General features: G+C 49.2%; 1 protein-coding gene across 1 annotated transcript in view; it reads left to right on the forward strand.

Moving 5' to 3' along the window:
- The window catches only part of RYR1 (ryanodine receptor 1), a 124,190-nt gene that overhangs the window by 29,132 nt on the left and 74,000 nt on the right, over positions 1 to 21,058 (forward strand). Inside the window, exons 26-41 of the mRNA XM_079800423.1 lie at positions 203 to 377; positions 548 to 756; positions 5,319 to 5,713; positions 6,910 to 7,042; positions 7,828 to 7,988; positions 8,453 to 8,618; positions 10,663 to 10,749; positions 10,905 to 11,131; positions 12,381 to 12,993; positions 14,431 to 14,697; positions 15,062 to 15,262; positions 15,723 to 15,834; positions 17,674 to 17,820; positions 19,322 to 19,595; positions 20,471 to 20,585; positions 20,672 to 20,804. Coding sequence (XP_079656549.1) covers positions 203 to 377; positions 548 to 756; positions 5,319 to 5,713; positions 6,910 to 7,042; positions 7,828 to 7,988; positions 8,453 to 8,618; positions 10,663 to 10,749; positions 10,905 to 11,131; positions 12,381 to 12,993; positions 14,431 to 14,697; positions 15,062 to 15,262; positions 15,723 to 15,834; positions 17,674 to 17,820; positions 19,322 to 19,595; positions 20,471 to 20,585; positions 20,672 to 20,804 — 3,415 coding nt within the window. The remainder of the gene's footprint in view (positions 1 to 202; positions 378 to 547; positions 757 to 5,318; positions 5,714 to 6,909; positions 7,043 to 7,827; positions 7,989 to 8,452; positions 8,619 to 10,662; positions 10,750 to 10,904; positions 11,132 to 12,380; positions 12,994 to 14,430; positions 14,698 to 15,061; positions 15,263 to 15,722; positions 15,835 to 17,673; positions 17,821 to 19,321; positions 19,596 to 20,470; positions 20,586 to 20,671; positions 20,805 to 21,058) is intronic.

Below are 21,058 nucleotides of genomic sequence, written 5' to 3' on the forward strand. Positions count from 1 at the left end.
GCCTGTCCCTTACATTCCAGGGGTCATGGATACACATGTGGGGAAAGATGGGGACACTGGGGGGATGACCACTGCTTTGTCCCACATGCCCTGGACCTGACGCTTTGTAACGTGTACGTTTACATGTCTCTCCTTGCTTTCTTATGTCTCCATTTCTTTGTGTGTCTCTTTCATGCCACATCTTCCCCTTGCCTCCTCACAGGGCCAGCGCTGGCACTTGGGCAGTGAACCATTTGGGCGTCCCTGGCAGTCGGGTGATGTTGTGGGCTGCATGATTGACCTCACAGAGAACACCATAATCTTCACCCTCAATGGCGAGATCCTCATGTCCGATTCAGGTTCCGAAACAGCCTTCCGCGATATTGAGATTGGTGATGGTGAGTGCTGGCCTCGTGGCCCCTTTCTGATTTTCTTCTGTCTGACCCGACCCTACACTGCCCGTTCCAGCCTCCCCCTCTTCCATCCTTTCCTTCCACGTTACCCCCTCCCCACAAGTCCTTGCCCTGCCCACCTATCTCACCTCTGCCCACTCACGCCCTCCCACCAGGTTTCCTGCCGGTCTGCAGCTTGGGACCTGGCCAGGTGGGCCACCTGAACCTGGGCCAGGATGTGAGCTCCCTGCGGTTCTTTGCCATCTGCGGTCTTCAGGAAGGCTTTGAGCCATTCGCCATCAACATGCAACGCCCGGTCACCACCTGGTTCAGCAAAAGCCTTCCCCAGTTTGAGGCCGTGCCCCTTGAGCACCCCCACTATGAGGTGAGGACTGACCCCACTCAATACCTTCTGATCTGCCTGCCTCCAGACCTCATTTTCCCTGCAATTCTCTTCCCTGAGTTTCTCCTTTCCTTCCGTGTTAGCTGACAAACCGTGTACAAGGGGGTGTCAGAGTGATGGGTTCCCAGGACCACCTTGTAGGGTGTAACCTTGGCAAACCACAACCTTACTCAGCTCGAGGTACCTTGCCTATTAAAATGGGGAAATGGAGGAAAGAGAAGCTGGATTAAATGATTCCATTGGAAATTTCCAGTCTTTTAACTATCTGATCATAGAACAAAGTTTAAAGAAATATAAACCTTGAGTACATTTTGGCACCCTCGTTACCAATTGTTATTTGCCTTTTCTGTTTGTTCATTTATTTGTTTTTAGTATCCTAATTTTTTAAAAATACATTTTTATGGATTTCAAAGAGGAAGGTCGAGGGATAGAGAGATAGAAACATCAATGATGAGAGAGAATCATTGATTGGCTGCCTCTTGCATGCCCCCTACTGGGGGTCGAGCCCAAAACCCGGGCATGTGCCCTTGACCAGAATCAAACCCAGGACCCTTCAGTCCCCAGGCCAACACTCTATCACTGAGCCAAACCAGCTAGGGCTAGTATCCTAATTTTTAGACTCCAGTGTCTTTTCTTTCCCAGGGTTGAACTCAGGGTCAGACTCTTACCATAAATACCCCCCATTGACCAAAGTGATAGTCCTTTTCTCAGTCTGGGAAGAACTTGAATCCTATGTGACTGAGGTTCAGCTTTAGAATCAGACCGAGCTGGAGCTGGGCTCTTACATTGGGCGTATGACTGTCTCTTCCTGAGCCCCAGTTTTCCCATCCATGGCATTGTTCGGATCTCCCTCTCACACAGTCTTCCTCTTTTTTTTTTTTTTTTTTTTACTGACTCATTTGAGTAAGTTGGAGACATCATGCCTCTTTACCCCTAAACTTTCAATATGCATTTCTTCAGAACAGACTATGCTTTTACAGAATTACATGCAGTGCAGTTATGAAAATCAGGAAATTTAACCCTGGTATAAACTATCACCTAATTCACAACCCATGTTTAAAATGTATAAATTGTGGCAGTAATGTCCCTTTTTATTTTTCTGGTCTGGGATCCAATATGGCGTTTATTGCTCTGCTTTTAGTCTTAAAATAGAACGTTTCTGAGCCTTTCTTTGTCTTTCATGACGTTGACATTTTGAAGTGTACAGGCCAGTTATTTTGCAGAATGTCCCTCGGTTTAGGTTTGTCTGATGATTCCTCATGGTTAGGTTCAGGTTCTGCGTACTTGGCAGGGATTCCTCAACATTTACGTTGTGTAGGCTATCAGGAGGCACACAATGTCTCTGTATCTAAGTTGATGTCTCATATCAACTTAGACTCGGTAGTTAAGGTGGAGTCTGACAGATTTCCCCACTGTAAAGTCACTCTCTATTTGTAATTACGAAGTCTTTGTGGGGAGGCATTTTAAGACTACATAAAAGTTGAAGGGTATTAAACAAGGAAATGTACAGTGTAGATTTGAGTTTTGGAAAGATTCCTATTGACAGTAGAAGGTGAGAGTGGAGACAGACCAGAGAGGTGGCTGGGGCAGGAGAAGATGATGGAGTAGCCGTGAACTCCCCAATTCCTGCCATTGCCAGTGGTCTTCACAACACAAAGACCAGAATGCTAGATAGCAGTGAGAGTGAGCAAACTGTAGTATATACACAACACACGGGCAAACCTCACAGACATAATGTTGAGTGAAAGAGCCAGCCACAAAAGAACACATACTGTGGGGTCCCATTTGTAGAAAGTTCAAGAACAGGCAAAGCTAATCTGTGGTGTGATAAATCAGGAGGGTGTTACTGTGAAAGGATAACTCAGACATTTAGTTACTTTGCACACACATCACAGGCGGGAGAGGTCAGTAGACTGTTGTCAAGGAGCAAAGTCCAAACAGGATTTATAAGGAAGGGAAGAGAGAGAAGGTCCTGCCTTCAGTCTGGGGACAGCAAATCTTTGTTGCACAGTTTGGGGTGAATTCTCTTTTTACATTTTAAAAATTGATTTGAGAGAGAGAAACATCCTCCCACACTGGCCCCAACTGGCCCCAGTATATGCCCTGACTGGGAGTCGAACTCGTCACCTTTCGGTGTACAGGGCGATGCTCCAACCAACTGAGCCACACCAGCCAGGGCTTGAGGGGAATTCTTTGGCTGGTGAGGAGCACAGAGGTCCATCTCAGCAGCTAGTCCTTCAGGAGGTCAACTTGAGAGGGGCATCAAAGAAAGGGAACCTCTCCAATTGTTGGTGGAGTCTCCAGAAAACTTTTTTTGTTCTTAAGTAATTTATTTTTAAGTAAGATTACAATGCTTTGATTATACAACATAGCATAATGGAAATTAAACCAAATCAATAAACCAAAAGAGAAAGAAAGCTTGGTTTTCTTCAATATCAGTACTTAAATCATCACTATAAGTACCTGATGTCCCAATCACATCTTATGTAGACATGAGTATAATCATTTCAAACATTTCACTTGTGGGTTTAATTTCTAATTTTCAGCTTTTATGAACTACTAGAGGCCCAGTGCATGAAATTCGTGCATGGGAGGTGTGTCCCTCAGCCCAGCCTGTACCCTCTCCAATCTGGGACCCCTTGAGGGATGTACGACTGCCTGTTTAGGCCCGATTCTACCTAAATGGGCAGTTGGACATCCCTCTCACAATCCAGGACTGCTGGCTCCCAACTGCTCGCCTGCCTGCCTTCCTGATTGCCCCTAATCGCTTCTGCCTGCCAGCCTGATCACCCCTTAACCACTCCCCTGCCAGCCTGATTGATGCCTAACTGCTCCCCTGCCAGCCTGATTGCCCCTAACTGCCCTCCCCTGCAGGCCTGGTCACCCCTAACTGCCCTCCCCTGCAGGCCTGGTCCCCCCCAACTGCCCTCCCCTGCAGGCCTGGGTCCCCCCCAACTGCCCTTCCCTGCAGGCCTGGTCGCCCCCAACTTCCCTCCTCTGCCAGCCTGGTCACCCCTAACTGTCCTCCCCTGCAGGCCTGGTCCCTCCCAACTGCCCTCCTCTGCTGGCCTGATCGCCCACAACTGCCCTCCCTTGCAGGCCTGGTCCCTCCCAACTGCCCTCCCCTGCTGGCCATCTTTTGGCGGCCATCTTGTGTCCACCTGGGGGCAGCCATCTTGTGTGTTGGAGTGATGGTCAATTTGCATATTACTCTTTTATTAGATAGGATAATATAACTTATTTTCAATCCTATGATACCTAGTGTTTATACTGCAACAGCAGCAAATCTCACATGTGCAATTAAATGATTAACTGGGACACAGATTTTAGTTTTTAGCCGCAGACAAAAATTACACACTGCATTCAGTACAGCAGAGTATATTACATTAACCAGAGCATGGCGTTTCATACACTTATTGCAGGATTGGTATTTCTTTCCCTTTGAACTGAACCAGAAAACTTTTGAGAGTCTGTACTTGGAGCACACAGGACAGACATCTGTCCCTCTACCTGCTTCTGTCCCTTATTTAGGCCAGGTCGGTGCATCTCCCTCATCAGAAACTCGCATGGTCCTTGAGAGGGTAGTGACTAAACAGGCACTGAGGCGGCTCCTGGAGGCTTGGTTGTGTTCTGTTCCTCCTTCTGGGTGCTGGGCACACATGTGTGTTCACTCTGAAAACTCAAGGTGCTATGCACTTACGATGTGTGCACTTTTCTGAGTGTTATGTTTCCATTTATAAGTGTAACAAAATTTTTTCTGGGGCACCTTTACAAAACCCTGGGCTGCTCTCCCCAAGAGGTCTCCCTGAGAGACCAGGATGGCAAGATCTTTATTCTGTTCACTGCTGTGTTCCCAGAACCTGGAACAGTGCCTGATATACAGTAGGTAGTCAGTAAATATCTGTGGGTTGGATGAATGGATAGACCGGTGGACAAGTGGACAGGTGGATGGACAGGTATATGGACGAATGAATGAGTGGACAGATGGATGGTTGGATGGATGAGTGGATTGATGGATGGGTAGATGGGTGACTTGGTCTGGAGTAAGGCCTGTGCATAGGTAGTTTTTTTTTTAATACTCACTGGAGGACATTCTTTCCATTGATTTCTAGAGAGAGCGGAAGGGAGGGAGGAGGAGGAGAGAGAGAGAGAGAGACACATCAATTGGTTGCCTCCCACACATGCCCCCAGGGTACATACCCTTGACAGGGAATCAAACCCAGAACTCTTTCATCCACAGGCTGATGCTCTAACCACTGAGCCAAACCTGTCATGGCTATAGGTAGGTTTTGAAAGTGATCCCAGTGTCTGACCAGGGCTGCCACTCTATCAGGTGCCCAGACAAAGGTTGACAGAGGGCTGACTGCACCCCATGGCCAAACTGTGTGCCCCATGGGGAGTTTATCCACCCAGAAGAGGGGATACTTTTGACTGATTCTCACACAGGTGCTCTAAGGCCTAATGGTGGCTCGGTGTGTAACCGGGTTTAGGACCAATGGCCTAGCCCACCTGTCAGGCTCAGTGCTCCCTGCCCCTCCCCGCAGGTGGCCCGTGTGGACGGCACTGTGGATACACCCCCCTGCCTGCGCCTGACCCACCGCACCTGGGGCTCCCAGAACAGTCTGGTGGAGATGCTCTTTCTTCGCCTGAGCCTTCCAGTCCAGTTCCATCAGCACTTCCGCTGCACTGCGGGGGCCACCCCGCTGGCATCCCCCGGCCTGCAGCCCCCTGCTGAGGACGAGGCCTGGGCCGCAGAGCCTGACACAGACTATGAGAACCTGCGCCGCTCAGCTGGGCGCTGGGGCGAAGCTGAGGGGGGTAAAGAGGGAACTGCCAAGGAGGGGGCACCTGGAGGCACCCTCCAGGCTGGGGCAGAGGCCCAGCCTGCCAGGGCGGAAAATGAGAAGGATGCTACCACAGAGAAGAACAAGAAGAGAGGGTGAGTCAAGGTGGGGCCAGGCGAGGCCTAGGGTCAGTCCTGGGACCCCCAGTTAGACAACCTCAATAACTTGATAAGCCCCATTGTATCCCGAGGTATCCCCATATATGCGAAGTAAGTCAAAATACTGATGGATCCTATCGTGTCTCAAGTGAACGCCTTTATTTTCCTAGGAAGCTCTAATTTCCCTGAGAATGTAAAATTGGGGTACCCCACTATGTCTATGGAGAACTTCACTATCCTTGGGGTACCTGGTGGGCCTCAAAGCATTTCACCCAATGGGCTTCCTTAACTATGGACTTTATAGGGAGGACCTCAGTATCTTGGCAGAGCTGACCATATCCCAAGGTAACCCGGTGAACACCAGTGGTCTTCTAAATCAGGGTCATTTCTGTGTCTCACATGTACCCCCAAAACTATTTCAAGGGATGCCCTCAGAAGGCATTAAACTTGAATTGAAATGAAATCAGCTTTCCCCCACAATGGTAGTGGTTTTCAATGGGATGTAGTTCTGCATCTTTTTTTTGCGGGGGGGGGGGGGGGTGGAAATGATGGAAGATTTTGGTTATCGTAGTTGCTCCTAGGGTCTCCATCGATTCTACTTGCTTTCAGTGTACCAGACAGTGCCACACAAGAAAAATGGTCCTTTCCCAAATTCCTTTAACACCCATATGAAAAACGCATATGAGAAATGCTGACATAGGGGGACCACTGTATGCCCCCCAGGGAAGCTCCATGTTCCCAGATGCTCCTCTAAATTTGGGTCAACCAGCATTCTCAACCTCAGAGCGCAGCACTTTCAGAATAGATTAGGCTGGCATAGTTGGGAATTCCATCCTCTAGGGCAGTGGTCGGCAAACTCATTAGTCAACAGAGCCAAATATCAACAGGACAACGATTGAAATTTCTTTTGAGAGCCAAATTTTTTAAACTTAAACTTCTTCTAACGCCACTTCTTCAAAATAGACTCTCCCAGGCCATGGTATTTTGTGGAAGAGCCACACTCAAGGGGCCAAAGAGCCACATGTGGCTCGCGAGCCACAGTTTGCCGACCACGGCTCTAGGGGCAAGGCCTTGGGTATGAGAAACAGGATGTAGTTAGGACAGATGTGGGCAGCATGAATGTTGTAGTCAGGAGGATTGGAGGGCTGGGCTTGAGAGCTAGTTCTTACGAAACTTCTCCTCCCCACCACCAGGTTCTTATTCAAGGCCAAAAAGGCTGCCATGATGACCCAGCCACCAGCCACTCCGGCTCTGCCCCGACTCCCTCGAGAGGTGGTGCCTGCTGATAACCGTGATGACCCTGAGATCATCCTCAACACCACCACGGTGTGAACCAAGGACCTTCAACTTTAGAAACCTGTCAGATTTCAGAATTTCATGTTGTGATTCCTAGGAACTGCCATACCTCAATATACACTGGAGACTCCTTTGAACTCCTAGATCCATAGAGCCTAAAAATTGTGGGAATCACTGTGAAGTTACAAAGCACACTAGCATAACTCGCAGGGATCTAAAAACATCCAAGGGATAAACCAATATAAACTTGGGGCCCCAATATTTGTATTCACCCATATAAACTCAATATATCCAAATTTAAGTTATTCTAGCATATTCCTGGGAACCAAAATTTACAATTATTCCAATAGTTTTGGGATTCCCCAAATCTAGAACATTTTCTGAGACAAACAGCCATGTTAGGATCATGGGTGATCTGGGTGCCACTTGTCAAAGAGCTCTATGGTTTTTTCCATCAGTAAAATGGTAATTATAAGGTTATTACAACTGATGGTAATTGTAAGGATTATGTGAGTTAATTTGTGAGCTAATTAGTGAGCTGTTTGTTAGCCATTGTTTATTTGTAACTTTGCTGTAACCTGAGGAGAGACCCAAACTTGGGGGTATCACAAAATACTCCCAAAGGATTCCCGAGTTTAGACATATATCAATAAACACAGAGACAGAGGGACATAGACCCAGGGGGTCTCAAATCTGGAGACTTGTTAAATTCCCAGAAGACACTGAGAATCCAGAGAAACCCATTTAAAGTGCCAGGGAAGCCCTATGTCACCATTCTTTTGGACTGACCACTGATCTTCCCTTTGCCTCTCCAGTACTACTACTCCGTGAGGGTCTTTGCTGGCCAGGAACCCAGCTGCGTGTGGGTGGGCTGGGTCACCCCTGACTACCATCAGCACGACATGAACTTCGACCTCACCAAGGTCCGGGCAGTGACGGTGACCATGGGGGATGAACAAGGCAACGTCCATAGCAGGTGCCTGGGAGGGGTGGGGACTGTGGGAGGCGGGACATCGGCGCTGGGCACCTGGCTCAGAAGCTTCCCTCCTGGTTTTCCTCCTCTCTTCCTGTTTATTTTCTTCCAGTGGCTTCTGTTCTGCTTTTTTTCTTCCTCCTCTCCTTTTCCCATTTCTTCTTTTCTGTTTACGCCTCCTTTTTCATCTTGCCCTCTTCTTTCTACCTCACCTCCTTTCTCTGTTCTCTCCTCTTTGCTCCCCTTCCTTCTCCTCCTTCCAGGACATCCCACCAGCTTTTAAGAATTCTAGCTCTGAGGGGCTCAGGGTCTGGGGTGAGGGGTTTCAGTGCTCAGGTCTGCAGGTGGTGGAGGTTTGGGGATGAGCCCTGAGGTTGCGGCATTCTAGGAGCTCGGGGAAGGGGTTATCCAGGGTCCAGAATGCTTTGGCTGAGGACCCGTGCACTGATCACCCCTGTCTCCTCCAGCCTCAAGTGCAGCAACTGCTACATGGTGTGGGGCGGAGACTTCGTGAGCTCCGGGCAGCAGGGCCGGATCAGCCACACAGACCTTGTCATTGGCTGCCTGGTGGACTTGGCCACTGGCCTCATGACCTTTACAGCCAATGGCAAAGAGAGCAACACCTTTTTCCAGGTGAGCCTAAACCTTTCAACTTAGCAATAGCATCATGTCCCAGCCTCCTGGGACAACCTTCCCAGACACCCCTGGAGTCCAGACCTTAAAAAGACAGGACAAAAACAGCACCTAAAAAAAAAAAAAAAAAGTACCTGCTCTGTCCTCAGGACTGGCCAGAGCTGGCAGGCCCCAGGGAAACAGTCTAGTTGAACCACCCAGTGAACTGAGTCCCAGAAAGAAGGAGTCAGAACATAGCCTTGATCTTAAAGAGAGTTTTGTATTCCCTATTAGGATGGATGCCACCAGTCACCACCTTTTCACCAATCAGGGAACACCCTAGGTAGGCCAGAATCCTAAGGTGGACTTTTCCTTTCAACATTTTATTATGAAAAATTTCAAGTGTGCAGCAAAACTAAAGGAATTGTACAGTGAATACTCATATACCCACTACCAAGAATCTACCATCCATGTTTTCCTACAATGGCTTTCTGTCATATTTTTTCACCTGTCCACCCACTAATCCATCTAAAGTATGGTCCCTGGATCAGCAGTGTCTGTATCACCTGAGAGTTTGTTAAAATACAGAATCTCTACAAAAAGATACTCAGCAAAACTAATCATCAGAGACACCACAATGAGATATCACCTCACACCTGCCAGAATGGCTATTTTCAATAAGTCAGCAAGTGTTGGTGAGGATGTGGAGAAAAGGGAACCCTCCTGCACTACTGGTGGGAATGCAAATTGGTGCAGCCACTGTGGGAAACAGTATGGAGGTTCCTCAAAAAAAATTCAAGATAGATTTGCCATGTGACCCAGGAATCCCACTTCTGGGTATTTATCTGAAGAAATACAAACCCCTAATTTGAAAAGACATATTACCTCTATGTTCATTGAAGCATTATTTGCACTATCAAGATATGGGAGCAACCTAAGTGTCCACTGATAGACAAGTGGATAAAGATGTGGTACAGACATACAATGGAATACTACTAAGTCATAAAAAGAATGAAATCTAGGCATTTGTGACAACATGGATTGACCTAGAGGATATTATGCTACCAAGAAAGACAGATACCCTAAGGTTTCGCCTATACGTGGAATCTAAAAACCAAAACACACAAACAAACAAAACAGAAACAAATTCATAGGTACAGAGAACAAACATGGCTGCCGGATGGGAGGGGGATTGGAATGAAAACGGTGAAGGAATTAAGAAGTACAAATGGCCAGTTATAAAAATAGTCCTAGGGGTGTAAAGCACAACCTAGGGAATATAGTCAATAATATTGTAATAACTATGTATGCTGTCAAGTGGGTACTAGACTTATTGGGGTGATCACTTTGTAAGGTATATCAATATGTCGTACATCTAAAAATAGTACAATATTGTATGTCAACGGTAATTGAAAAAAATTATTTTAAGAAAAATGCAGAATCTCACCTCTCCCCAGACCCACTAACTTGGAATGTGCACTCTAACAAAGCCCAGGGGACTCTGTGCACACTGCCAGCTGAAGAGTATGGGCCTAGTTCCCACTGTCAGGATCTGGCTGACACATCCCTGTGGTATCATCCGAACATTTTCCTCTGTATTTCCTGGAAACGGGGGGTGGTGCAGAGGCGCAGTTAGATTCGGGTTTGGTTTTGGCAAGGCTGCTTCCAGATGGTGGTGTCTGTGGTGGTGGAGGCTGGGTGGGTTCCACTGGGAAGATGAGAAGTGCTGGGGGGCGGGGGAGTCAGAGGATGCTTGCTGGATTTTGGAGAATGAGTATGCTTGGGAGAGAAGTGGGAATGGCATTCGTGGTGGGGGACATGATGTGGACAGAGACCCAGGCGACAGGCTGCCCAGGTGGAGTTGGAGAAACTGGACCTGGCTGGATCAGAGGAGTGCAGCCCAAGGGTCGGCTTCAGGGCCACTGTGGAGCCTAACGGTGCCTTAGCTTGGATCTGCAGATGCCAGCAGGATCAGGATGGGACAATCAGCCCCAGAGTTTGGGTTCCAGGGTCAACACCACCTGCAGCTCACCCTCTTCCTCACCCTGCTGTTATCCCTTGCCAGGTGGAACCCAACACGAAGCTCTTTCCTGCTGTCTTTGTCCTGCCCACCCACCAGCATGTCATCCAATTTGAGCTGGGGAAGCAGAAGGTAAGAGTGCAGTGAGGGGACAGGCCGAGGTGGGAGGTGTGGCAGGCCAGGCTGGCACAGTAGCTGGAGGGGAGGGGGCAGTCCGGGAGGTCTCCCTGGAAGCAGGGTGGCAGGCTGGAGGGCTGGGAATCCTGACCAGTGCACTATGCCCCCAGAACATCATGCCGCTGTCTGCCGCCATGTTTCTGAGCGAGCGCAAGAACCCGGCCCCGCAGTGCCCACCGCGGCTGGAGATGCAGATGCTGATGCCCATCTCGTGGAGCCGCATGCCCAACCACTTCCTGCAGGTGGACACGCGGCGTGTTGGAGAGCGACTGGGCTGGGCCGTGGAGTGCCAGGAGCCACTGATCATGATGGCGCTGCACATCCCTGAGGAGAACCGGTCAGGGTCCCTCCGCTGCAAGACATGCAGTGGGGCGGGGGGGGGGGGGAGAGGGCGGTAGGGATCTGGGTCCCACTCAGTGCCCCCCCCCCAGTACCCTGGGACTCCAGACAACACTCTAGAAGGCCCAGACCTACCTTACTGTCCCCAGATAACACCCCAGGGAACCTTAGATCCATTGCAGTGGGCCCCAGACACACCTCATGGGACCCAGACGCAGTCCAGGCATTCCCAGATACACTCCAGGGAACTCCAGACCCACCTCAGGAGATCCTAGGTCCTTCTCCGGGGACCACAGACCCACCTCAGGGGACCATAGAAAATGTCCCAGGGGGCCCCAGACCCACTTTACAGGGCTCCAAACCCACCTTAGGGAGCCCAGATCCATATCAAAGAGCCCCCTCCCCCAAGGGGCCTCAAGTGCACATCGGAGGGTCCTGGGCATTCCTTGGAGAGGTCTGGGTGCACCGCAGGGTCTCTCGGGCACACCCCAAGGATCTCTTTGAACCCCACTCCAGGCGACCCAGACACACCTGGGTGGACATGGATCGCAGGAATACTCTTAAGGACTCTGAACATGGCCAGGAGTCCCAGGCTCACCCCAGGAGGCTTCCGACATGCCTCATCTTTCCTTTATTCACTCATGTGACAACTGATGGCATTCCAGGCTGTAGACCATCAAGCCCTTGTGAACGAACATTCTAGTAATGCTCATGTATAGCCCAGTGGGCTCACACCCATCCCCAGGGGCCAGACACAGCCATTTATTCAGTCAACAAATACTTATTGAGCACCTATTATGTGCTACGTCCAGTTTAGGTGCTGGGGAATACAGAAAGAAAAAGAAAAACACCAAAACAGACGGAAATGGCCTACCCTAGTAGCATTTACATTCTAGTGGTGCTCACACATAACCAGGATACTCAGACCCGCCCTGGGAGGGAGGGGGTCAGGCTCGGTTCTGGATCCCAGATACATGTCAGAGTCACAAGATCTTCTCCATAGAGTCTCGGATACCCCAGAGTGCCAGCCATTCCCAGGGCGCCCCCAGGCCCCTTAGGGACGTCCAGAACCATTCAGGGACTCCTAAACCCAGTTCCATAGAACCTTGGCCCAGCAGAGCACTGGGATTCCCTGCTGGGGCCGCCAAAACTCACCTACACACCTCTTTGCCTCTCTGTGGTTTGTGTCTCTGTCTCCCACCTCCTCTGCCTGCTCTGTTCCTGTCCGTGGCTCATCTTTGCCACAGGTGCATGGACATCCTGGAGCTGTCGGAGCGCCTGAACCTGCAGCGCTTCCACTCCCACACACTCCGCCTCTACCGCGCAGTGTGCGCCCTGGGCAACAACCGCGTGGCGCATGCCCTGTGCAGCCATGTGGACCAGGCGCAGCTGCTGCACGCCCTGGAGGACGCGCACCTGCCTGGCCCTCTGCGCGCTGGCTACTACGACCTCCTCATCAGCATCCACCTGGAAAGTGCCTGTCGCAGCCGTCGCTCCATGCTCTCCGAGTACATCGTGCCCCTCACGCCTGAGACCCGAACCATCACCCTCTTCCCACCTGGAAAAGGCGCGGATAATGGTCCCCGCCGCCACGGCTTGCCTGGCGTGGGCATCACCACCTCCCTGCGACCTCCACACCATTTCTCGCCCCCCTGTTTCGTGGCTGCCCTGACAGCTGCTGGGATGGCAGAAGCTCCAGCCCGCCTCAGCCCCAGCATCCCTCTGGAGGCCCTGCGGGACAAAGCACTGAGAATGCTGGGGGAGGCAGTGCGAGATGGTGGGCAGCACGCACGCGACCCTGTCGGGGGCTCTGTGGAGTTCCAGTTTGTCCCTGTGCTCAAGCTTGTGTCCACCCTGCTGGTAATGGCTTCCTCCTGCTTTCCTCTGCCCCAGTCTTCCACAGTCCAAATAATCTGTCCACACATGCATCAACTCCCCTTCCATTTATGCATCTAATCGCCCATTCATCTCTCCATCTATACATCCTCCACCTTTCAAGTTATCCCTCCATTATCTACTCATCCTTCATTCACTTTTCCTTCCATTCATTAATCTGTCATCTATTCATATATTTATTAAATTCTTATTTCCATTCATTCTCCCAACCAACCACCATTCATACATCTATTTATTCTTCCATTCTCCAACCATATATCCATCCACCCATGTGTCAATATGTCCAGCTTTCATCCTAGTTTTTCACTTAGCATTCTATTCACTCATACATCAGTTCATTCACCATGCCATTTATTCACCTATCTATCTACCCATTTACTTAATAACCTAACTTCCTTTTCATACATCTAATTATCATCCTGTTTCCACTGGTGCATCCATACATCCATATATGCATCCATGTACCATCACAGATTTATCCGTTCTTCATTATCCACCTACCTGTCCACCCATACATATATCTGTCTATCCATATGTATTTTTCACCCATCCACCTACCTATGAATCCATCCAACCACCCAATCTCCATCTTCTATTCATCCCTTATTTTGTGTACCCTTTCATTCACATACCCATCTAATAATTCATCCACAGGCCTACCCACAAACTCATCCAACTTTTCATTCACAAATTCATCCATCCATACCACCTCATCCCCCATGACTACTTACCCATTTATCTATTTACCCATGCACTCATTTACTTGCTCATGCATCTATCAGACAATCCGTTCCCCTACCCACCTATCCATATGTCATTTATCCTGTCATCTTTTCACCTCCCATCTCTTCCTCCACTTTTAACTTCACCTCTCCATTCCTTATCCACCCATCCATCTTTCTTCTCCCTTTCAAACCCTTACTATTCCATCTATTAATTCAGCCACCCAGTTCTCCCCCCATGCATCCATGTTTCTCTTTCTCAATTCTTCTTCCCTTTTATCCACCCAATTTCCTTCCATCTGTTGGCATCTCCCTTATGTTGATTGAGAACTGGCAATGCTGGAAGCGATAAGGGCCTCCATCAGGTATAGGGTGTGTCCAGTTCCAAAGGCACAGATGCTGAAGCTTGGGAGACTAGACGCTTGGGAAGGGGAAGCTGCTCCCATTTAGCTGTGTGGTCTGGACCATGTGGGTGGGACACAGGATAAGGATTTGGGGGATCTTAAGGAGGATGAACGTCAGGGCAGAGAAATGGCATTCCTGCTTGTGAGAGGAGCCGTATGGCCAATGCAGGAATGAACCTGCCACATGCAGGAAAAGCAGGTCTGGGAAATGATGCTGGGACTTACTTACGGGGGCCCTGCGGGCCACAGTGAAGGACCCAGGCTTTGTCCTGTAGGTGATGGGCGTCTTTGGCGATGAGGATGTGAAACAGATATTGAAGATGATTGAGCCTGAAGTATTCACTGAGGAAGAAGAGGAAGAGGAGGAGGAGGAGGAGGAGGAAGAAGAAGAAGATGAAGAGGAAAAGGAGGAGGATGAGGAGGAAGAGTCCCAGGAGAAGGAAGATGAGGAGAAAGAGGAAGAGGAGACAGCAGAAGAGGAAAAAGAAGGCTTGGAGGAGGGGCTTCTCCAGATGAAGTTGCCGGAGTCTGTGAAATTACAGGTGGGCTATGTGGTCCGGACCATAGGGCCTCCATCAGTTATTTCATTTTCCAGCCTCCATTCATCTGGGGTGGGAGAGAGTGGTGAGGCTTGGGTCCGGATTTGTTCTGAGGCAGTGGGGAGCTGTGGAAATGCACAAAGCAGTGAAGTGCTGCTGGTTTGAAATGATCTCTCTGGTTTCCAAGTGGGAAATGAATTGGAGAAATGAGACCATGGAGAAGTCTGGTTTACGGATCCAGGCAAGAGATGATGGTGGCTGGACTAGGTCAGAGCCCCTGAGAGGAGGACAGAAAGCAAGAACAGTTTCAAGGAAGTCCCGATGGTCTAACCACCATCCCTCCTAATGCATGGCTGTTCTCCCACAGATGTGCCACCTGCTGGAGTATTTCTGTGACCGAGAGCTGCAGCACCGCGTCGAGTCCCTGGCAGCCTTCGCAGAGCACTACGTGGATAGGCTCCAGGCCAACCAGCGGGACCGCTATGGCCTCCTCATGAAAGCCTTCACCATGTCTGCAGCTGAGACGGCCCGACGTACTCGCGAATTCCGCTCCCCACCCCAGGAGCAGGTCCTCTGACCCCTGACCCTGGTTGGCCTTACTGTCTAAACCCCAACCTCAACTTCTCCCCTACTCATATCACCAATGGTACTTGACCTCTAAACTTTTTCTTGATCTCTGACCCTATTGATATACTTATCTCTTACTGTCCTACCTATCTCTGAATGAACTTGACCTCTGAGTCATCCAGACTGACCCCAGAGCAGAAACACTGTGATCAAGGATAAAAGATTCGATTTGAGTTCCTGTCTAAGGTCATGAGCCAAAGTATAAGTTAATGAAGAATATATGGGAGACTAGACGCTCGTAGTGCCCTTTACAAGCGTCTAGTCTCCCATATATTCTTCATTAACTTATACTTTGGCTCATGACCTTAGACAGGAACTCACAATCGAATCTTTTATCCTTGATCGCAGTGTTTCTGCTCTGGGGTCTCTGACCCTCATTCTGACCTTTGACCTTCTCCTAGATCAACATGCTAGTGCACTTCAAAGATGGTCAGGAAGAGGAAGATTGTCCTCTCCCTGAAGAGATTCGACAGGATTTGCTCAAATTTCATCAAGACCTGCTGGCACACTGTGGTAAGAAGGGATCAGAGAACCTTCCTCCCAAACTTTTCCTTGAGACCTCTCCTGAAGTTACCCTAAGATTTCTGATCTTAAACATCTATAGTGTTGTACTATGTAACTGTTGGTTGGTTGAATGAATGAATGAATGAATGAATGAATGAATAGATGTATTTGTGAATAGATAGATGATGAGAGGAAGGCTATGTTTATATAGGTATTTGGGTGGATGTGTATATGGATGAATGGCTATTGGCAGAAGGATGAGAGTGGAGAGATGGCTGACTGGAAAGATGGATGGATGACCTTCATTGTCCCTGATGAGAAGTCAGCTGACAATCTTGCTGAGATTTCCTTATAATGTATTGTTTTTCTCTGGCTGGCTTTAAAATTTTTCTTTTTACCTTTGCCTTTAAAAAGTTTGAGTATGATGTGTCTAGGTGTGGAGCTCTTTGAGTTTATCCTACTTGGAGTTTAATTTCTTTTTTTAAAAATATATTTTTATTGATTTCAAAAAGGAAGGAAGAGGGAGAGAGAGACAGAAACATCCATGATGAGAGAGAATAATGGATTGGCTGCCTCCTGCAAGTCCCCCACTGGGGATCGAGCCCACAACCCTGGCATGTGCCCCTGACCAGAATCGAATCTGGGACCTTTCAATTCACAGGTCGGTGCTCTATCCACTGAGCCAAACCGACTAGGGCTGGAGTTTAATTTCTTGGATGTGCAGATTAATATTTTTCATCAAATTTGGAACCTTTTGGTCATATTTCTCCAAATATTTTTTCTGACCCTTTTTCTGCTTTTATTCTGGGACTCCCATTATGCATATATTGATACACTGGATGGTGTCCTACAGGTCTAAGCTTCTGTTGTTTTTTTCTTCATTATTTTTCTGTTTTTCAGACTAGATAATCTCTATTGTCCTATCTTCAAGTTCACTGATTCTTTCTCTTGCCAGCTCATATATGTGGTCATAGCCCTAGCTGGTTTGGCTCAGTGGATAGAGTGTTGGCCTGCAGAATAAAGGGTCCTGGGTTCGATTCCAGTCAAAGGCACATGCCCAGGTTGCAGGCTCAATCCCCAGTAAAGGGCATGCAGGAGGCAGTCGATCAATGATTCTCTCTCATCATTGATGTTTCTATCTCTCTCTCCCTCTCCCTTCCTCTCTGAAATCAATATATTTATATATATATATATATATATATTTAAGTCTATTAACCTGTTTTTTTAAAAAATGTGCTCATCCTCTCTAGTGATTTTTAAAATTGTTCTTGTACTTTCCAACTCCAGAATTTCTATGTGGTTATTTTTTTTTATATTACATACCTCATTATTAATATTCTCTATTTGATGAGTCATTGTCATCATACTTCTCTTTAATACTTCAGACATGCCCTAGCTGGTTTGGCACAGTGGATAGAGCGTCGGCTTGCGGACTGAAGGGTCCCAGGTTCGATTCCAGTGAAGGGCACATGCCCAGGTTGCAGGCTCGATCCCCAGTAGGGGGCGTGCAGGAGGCAGCCGATCAATGATTCTCTCTCATTGATGTTTCTATCTCTCTTTCCTTCTCCCTTCCTCTCTGAAATCAATAAAAATATATTAAAAAATAAAAACTTCAGACATGGTTTCCTTTAGCTCTGTGAACATATTTACAGTAGCTGGTTTAAAAGACAACGGCTTCAAAGAATGAATAAATGAAAAACATGTGGACATATAAATAAATAAATGGGGAAAAAAAACATGAATGCATGCATGAATGAATGCACAGATGAAGGAATGAAAAAGTGAATGGTTAAGTATACGAATAGCAAGCAGGTGAGTGACACTCCCTTCGTCCTTGACCACCTCCAGGAATTCAGCTGGAGGGGAAGGAGGAGGAACCAGAGGAAGAGGTCACCCTGGGCAGCCGCCTGATGAGCCTGTTGGAGAAAGTGCGGCTGGTGAAGAAGAAGGAGGAGAAACCTGAGGAGGAGCTGCCTGCTGAGGAGAGCAAACCCCGTGAGAACCGGGCCATTAGGGAGGGGGCTGAGGTGGGGCAGGCAGCCCTGTGCTTGGGGAACCCAGCTCTGGGTTCAAGACAGCTTATGAGGAGTAGCACAAGGGAAGGGTAAATGGATATTAGAGAGGAGGAATGGAGGGCGAGGTGAAAGGGCAGGCATGCTGGAGTGGGGCTGCCTGTGGACATGTAGACCTCCAAATGTTGGGGCTGCACAGTGTGTATTGGACCAGGGTGGTCTATGGCCCTCCCAGAGAAGAGACTCACATCCATACATGGCAACTCCTGCACCACCGTGGCTTCCATGTCCTTGTGGCTTTTCTTTGTTTTTCTTTTCTTTTTTTGGTGAAATGATTGCCATGCTGAGGGATTAGAAAAGCAGTTATGATAAATGTTGGGCCAATGGCTCATTATGCAAACTATGTATTAACCCCATCTCACAAAGGCAGAATCATTGATGTTTTATAGGGTTTATTCTACAACATATAGCAAACTATTATTGGCCAACTCTGGGCCAGGCAATGTTGGCAGGGCTGGGCAATATATTAGGGGGAAGAGTCAAAGTCGCCACCTGCAAGGAGTTTAGAATATTATGACAGATACATATATACGCCATACTGTCAGGTGGCCATCGGTGTTAAGAAGAAGAAGAAAGTTGAGTGAAAGAAGAGAGAGGGACTAAGATGGAGGGGTTGAACTGGGGGAATGAGGTGTGCAAAGGTCTGGGGAAGATTAATTGGTACAGAGAGAACAGCCAGTGCAAAGGGCCTGAGGCAGAAACATGCTTGGTATGTTTAGAGGCCAAGTGTGGCTTGTGCAAAATGAGTAGGGGGAGGGGGGCAGGCGATGAGGTCAGAAGTGATGGGCCAGAGTGTGGAAGGAAGGTAAGATGAACACATCACAGGTCATGAATTGACACCATCATTTAATGCCAGCGCCTGGAGGTTTCTTTTAACACAGGAGACATCCGTCTTCTCTTCCAGAAATGCTGGGAAGAAAACGGGTTGGGAGAGAAAGAGGGACAGAGAGATAAATGGATGCTGGCTGTAGGAGAGGCGAGGACTAGGGAGACCCCCAGGGAAAATAAAGGAGTTGTTTTGACATTATTTTCAAATGATACTGAAATGTTCCCCGTTTTTCTTTGTGCCTTTTGACTCTTGTGATGACAGGTTGGCAGTATTTTTATAGAACACGCAGAACTGAGGCCTGGGCTCTCAGAGGTGCATAGTGAAAAGCTCAGAATAGTGCTCCGGTGTTCTCTAGCGATTTCATCTTTTTTCCTTTTGAAATTTGTAGGTGGTCGTTATGGAAGGGGTACTAGGGTGAAGAGAACAGACAGAGTCTTAGGGCAATAGCAAAAATCTGCCAGAATCCGGGCACTCCTGCCTCTTGGGGCAGGCAGCTAGTAACTGAGAAGCCACTGGAAAGAAGGGCCCCTTTTACCTTGTTTGGGCTCAAAGCCCTGGTCAGGCCATGTGTACTGACCCAGTGTCTCCTTCCCAGAGTCGCTGCAGGAGCTGGTGTCTCACACAGTGGTGCGTTGGGCCCAAGAGGACTTCGTGCAGAGCCCCGAGCTGGTCCGGGCCATGTTCAGCCTCCTGCACCGTCAGTACGATGGACTCGGGGAGCTGCTGCGCGCCCTGCCCCGGGCATACACCATCTCGCCATCCTCCATGGTGGATACCATGAGCCTGCTGGAGTGCCTCGGCCAGATCCGCTCGCTGCTCATTGTGCAGATGGGTCCCCAGGAAGAGAACCTCATGATCCAGAGCATCGGGTGAGGCACCGCCCCCTCTTGACTTTGCAAGTCCCAGGGGAAGGGAGGGGAGCTTGTCCCCTGGGCCACGTCCTCTGGATACGATAATGTCTCCTTCCTCCACCTCTGCCCTATCCTCAGGGTGATACATTGTTCTGGCAACTAGCCCATCTCCCTAGATAATGTCCCTTCCCCTTACCGCTCCACCTACCCCTGGGATAACAGCTCCTACTCACCTGTGACTGACTCTTGGCACAAAGTCCACCCCGATGGAGCTTCAGTTTCCTCATCTCAAATGGGGAAGAGGTGTGCCCACCTTGTAGAGTCCCTGTGCAGCTTTAGTGAGCTCTTGCTTGTAGCAGTAGCAATCCTATATAATAAAAGACTAATATGCAAATCGAACGGCAAAACGACCGGTCGCTATGATGTGCACTGACCACCAGGGGGCAGACGCTCAGTGCAGGAGCTCCCCCTAGGTGGTCAATGCACTCCCACAGGGAGGTGTGCCACTCAGCCAGAAGCTGGGCTTATGGCTGGTGAGCGCAGCGGCAGTGGTGGGAACCTCTTCTGCCTCCCAGAGGGAGCTGGCCTAAGCCGTCAGTCGGACATCCAGGCTGAGGGGACCCCCCCCCCAAGTGCACAAATTTCGTGCACTGGGCCTCTAGTAATAATAATAATAGTATTGAGCACTCAGTGTCAAGTGTCTCATTCACTCACTCAGCAAATATTTATTGAGCACCTACTGTGTGCGAGGCCATTTCTAGGCACTTGAGGACACAATGGGCAATGTGACAAAGGTCTCCTCCCTAGGGGAGCCCACTTGGTGATGACTCCCCCAAGAGTCTGGGGGCTCTCCCTGGACTTGGGCCCCACCTAAGAACTACATTTGTCCACAGGAACATCATGAACAACAAGGTTTTCTACCAACACCCGAATCTGATGAGGGCACTGGGCATGCATGAAACAGTGATGGAGGTCATGGTGAATGTCCTTGGAGGTGGCGAATCCAAGGTAAGGGTCCTGCATGGGCTGGGGAGCTCAGGGGCAGGGGCCACGGGAGGCAGGCACTGACCACTGGCCCACCCTGCCCACCCCAGGAGATCCGCTTCCCCAAGATGGTGACAAGTTGCTGCCGCTTCCTCTGCTACTTCTGCCGCATTAGCAGGCAGAACCAGCGCTCCATGTTTGACCACCTGAGCTACCTGCTAGAGAACAGTGGCATTGGCCTGGGTGAGAACCCCCGGGCTCGGTGATGCCTCCCAGAGCTCACTCCTGGCAGTCCATCCAGGGGGGCCCCGTCACTCTCCAATGGCTTACTCATTCATTCAGTAGACACTGACTCTCAGCTGCCCTTGGTCTGACCCTGTGATGAGCAGTGCTGGGGACACTCAGACAGCCCTGGGCCTGGCCCTCATGCGGCTCCTAGTGCATCAGGGAAGGCAGACCCATCCCCGACAGCAACAGCCCAGAGTGGTCAGACCTTG

The sequence above is a fragment of the Cnephaeus nilssonii genome, assembly GCF_951640355.1.
Source record: "Cnephaeus nilssonii genome assembly, chromosome: 20".
Classification (NCBI taxonomy): domain Eukaryota; kingdom Metazoa; phylum Chordata; class Mammalia; order Chiroptera; family Vespertilionidae; genus Cnephaeus; species Cnephaeus nilssonii.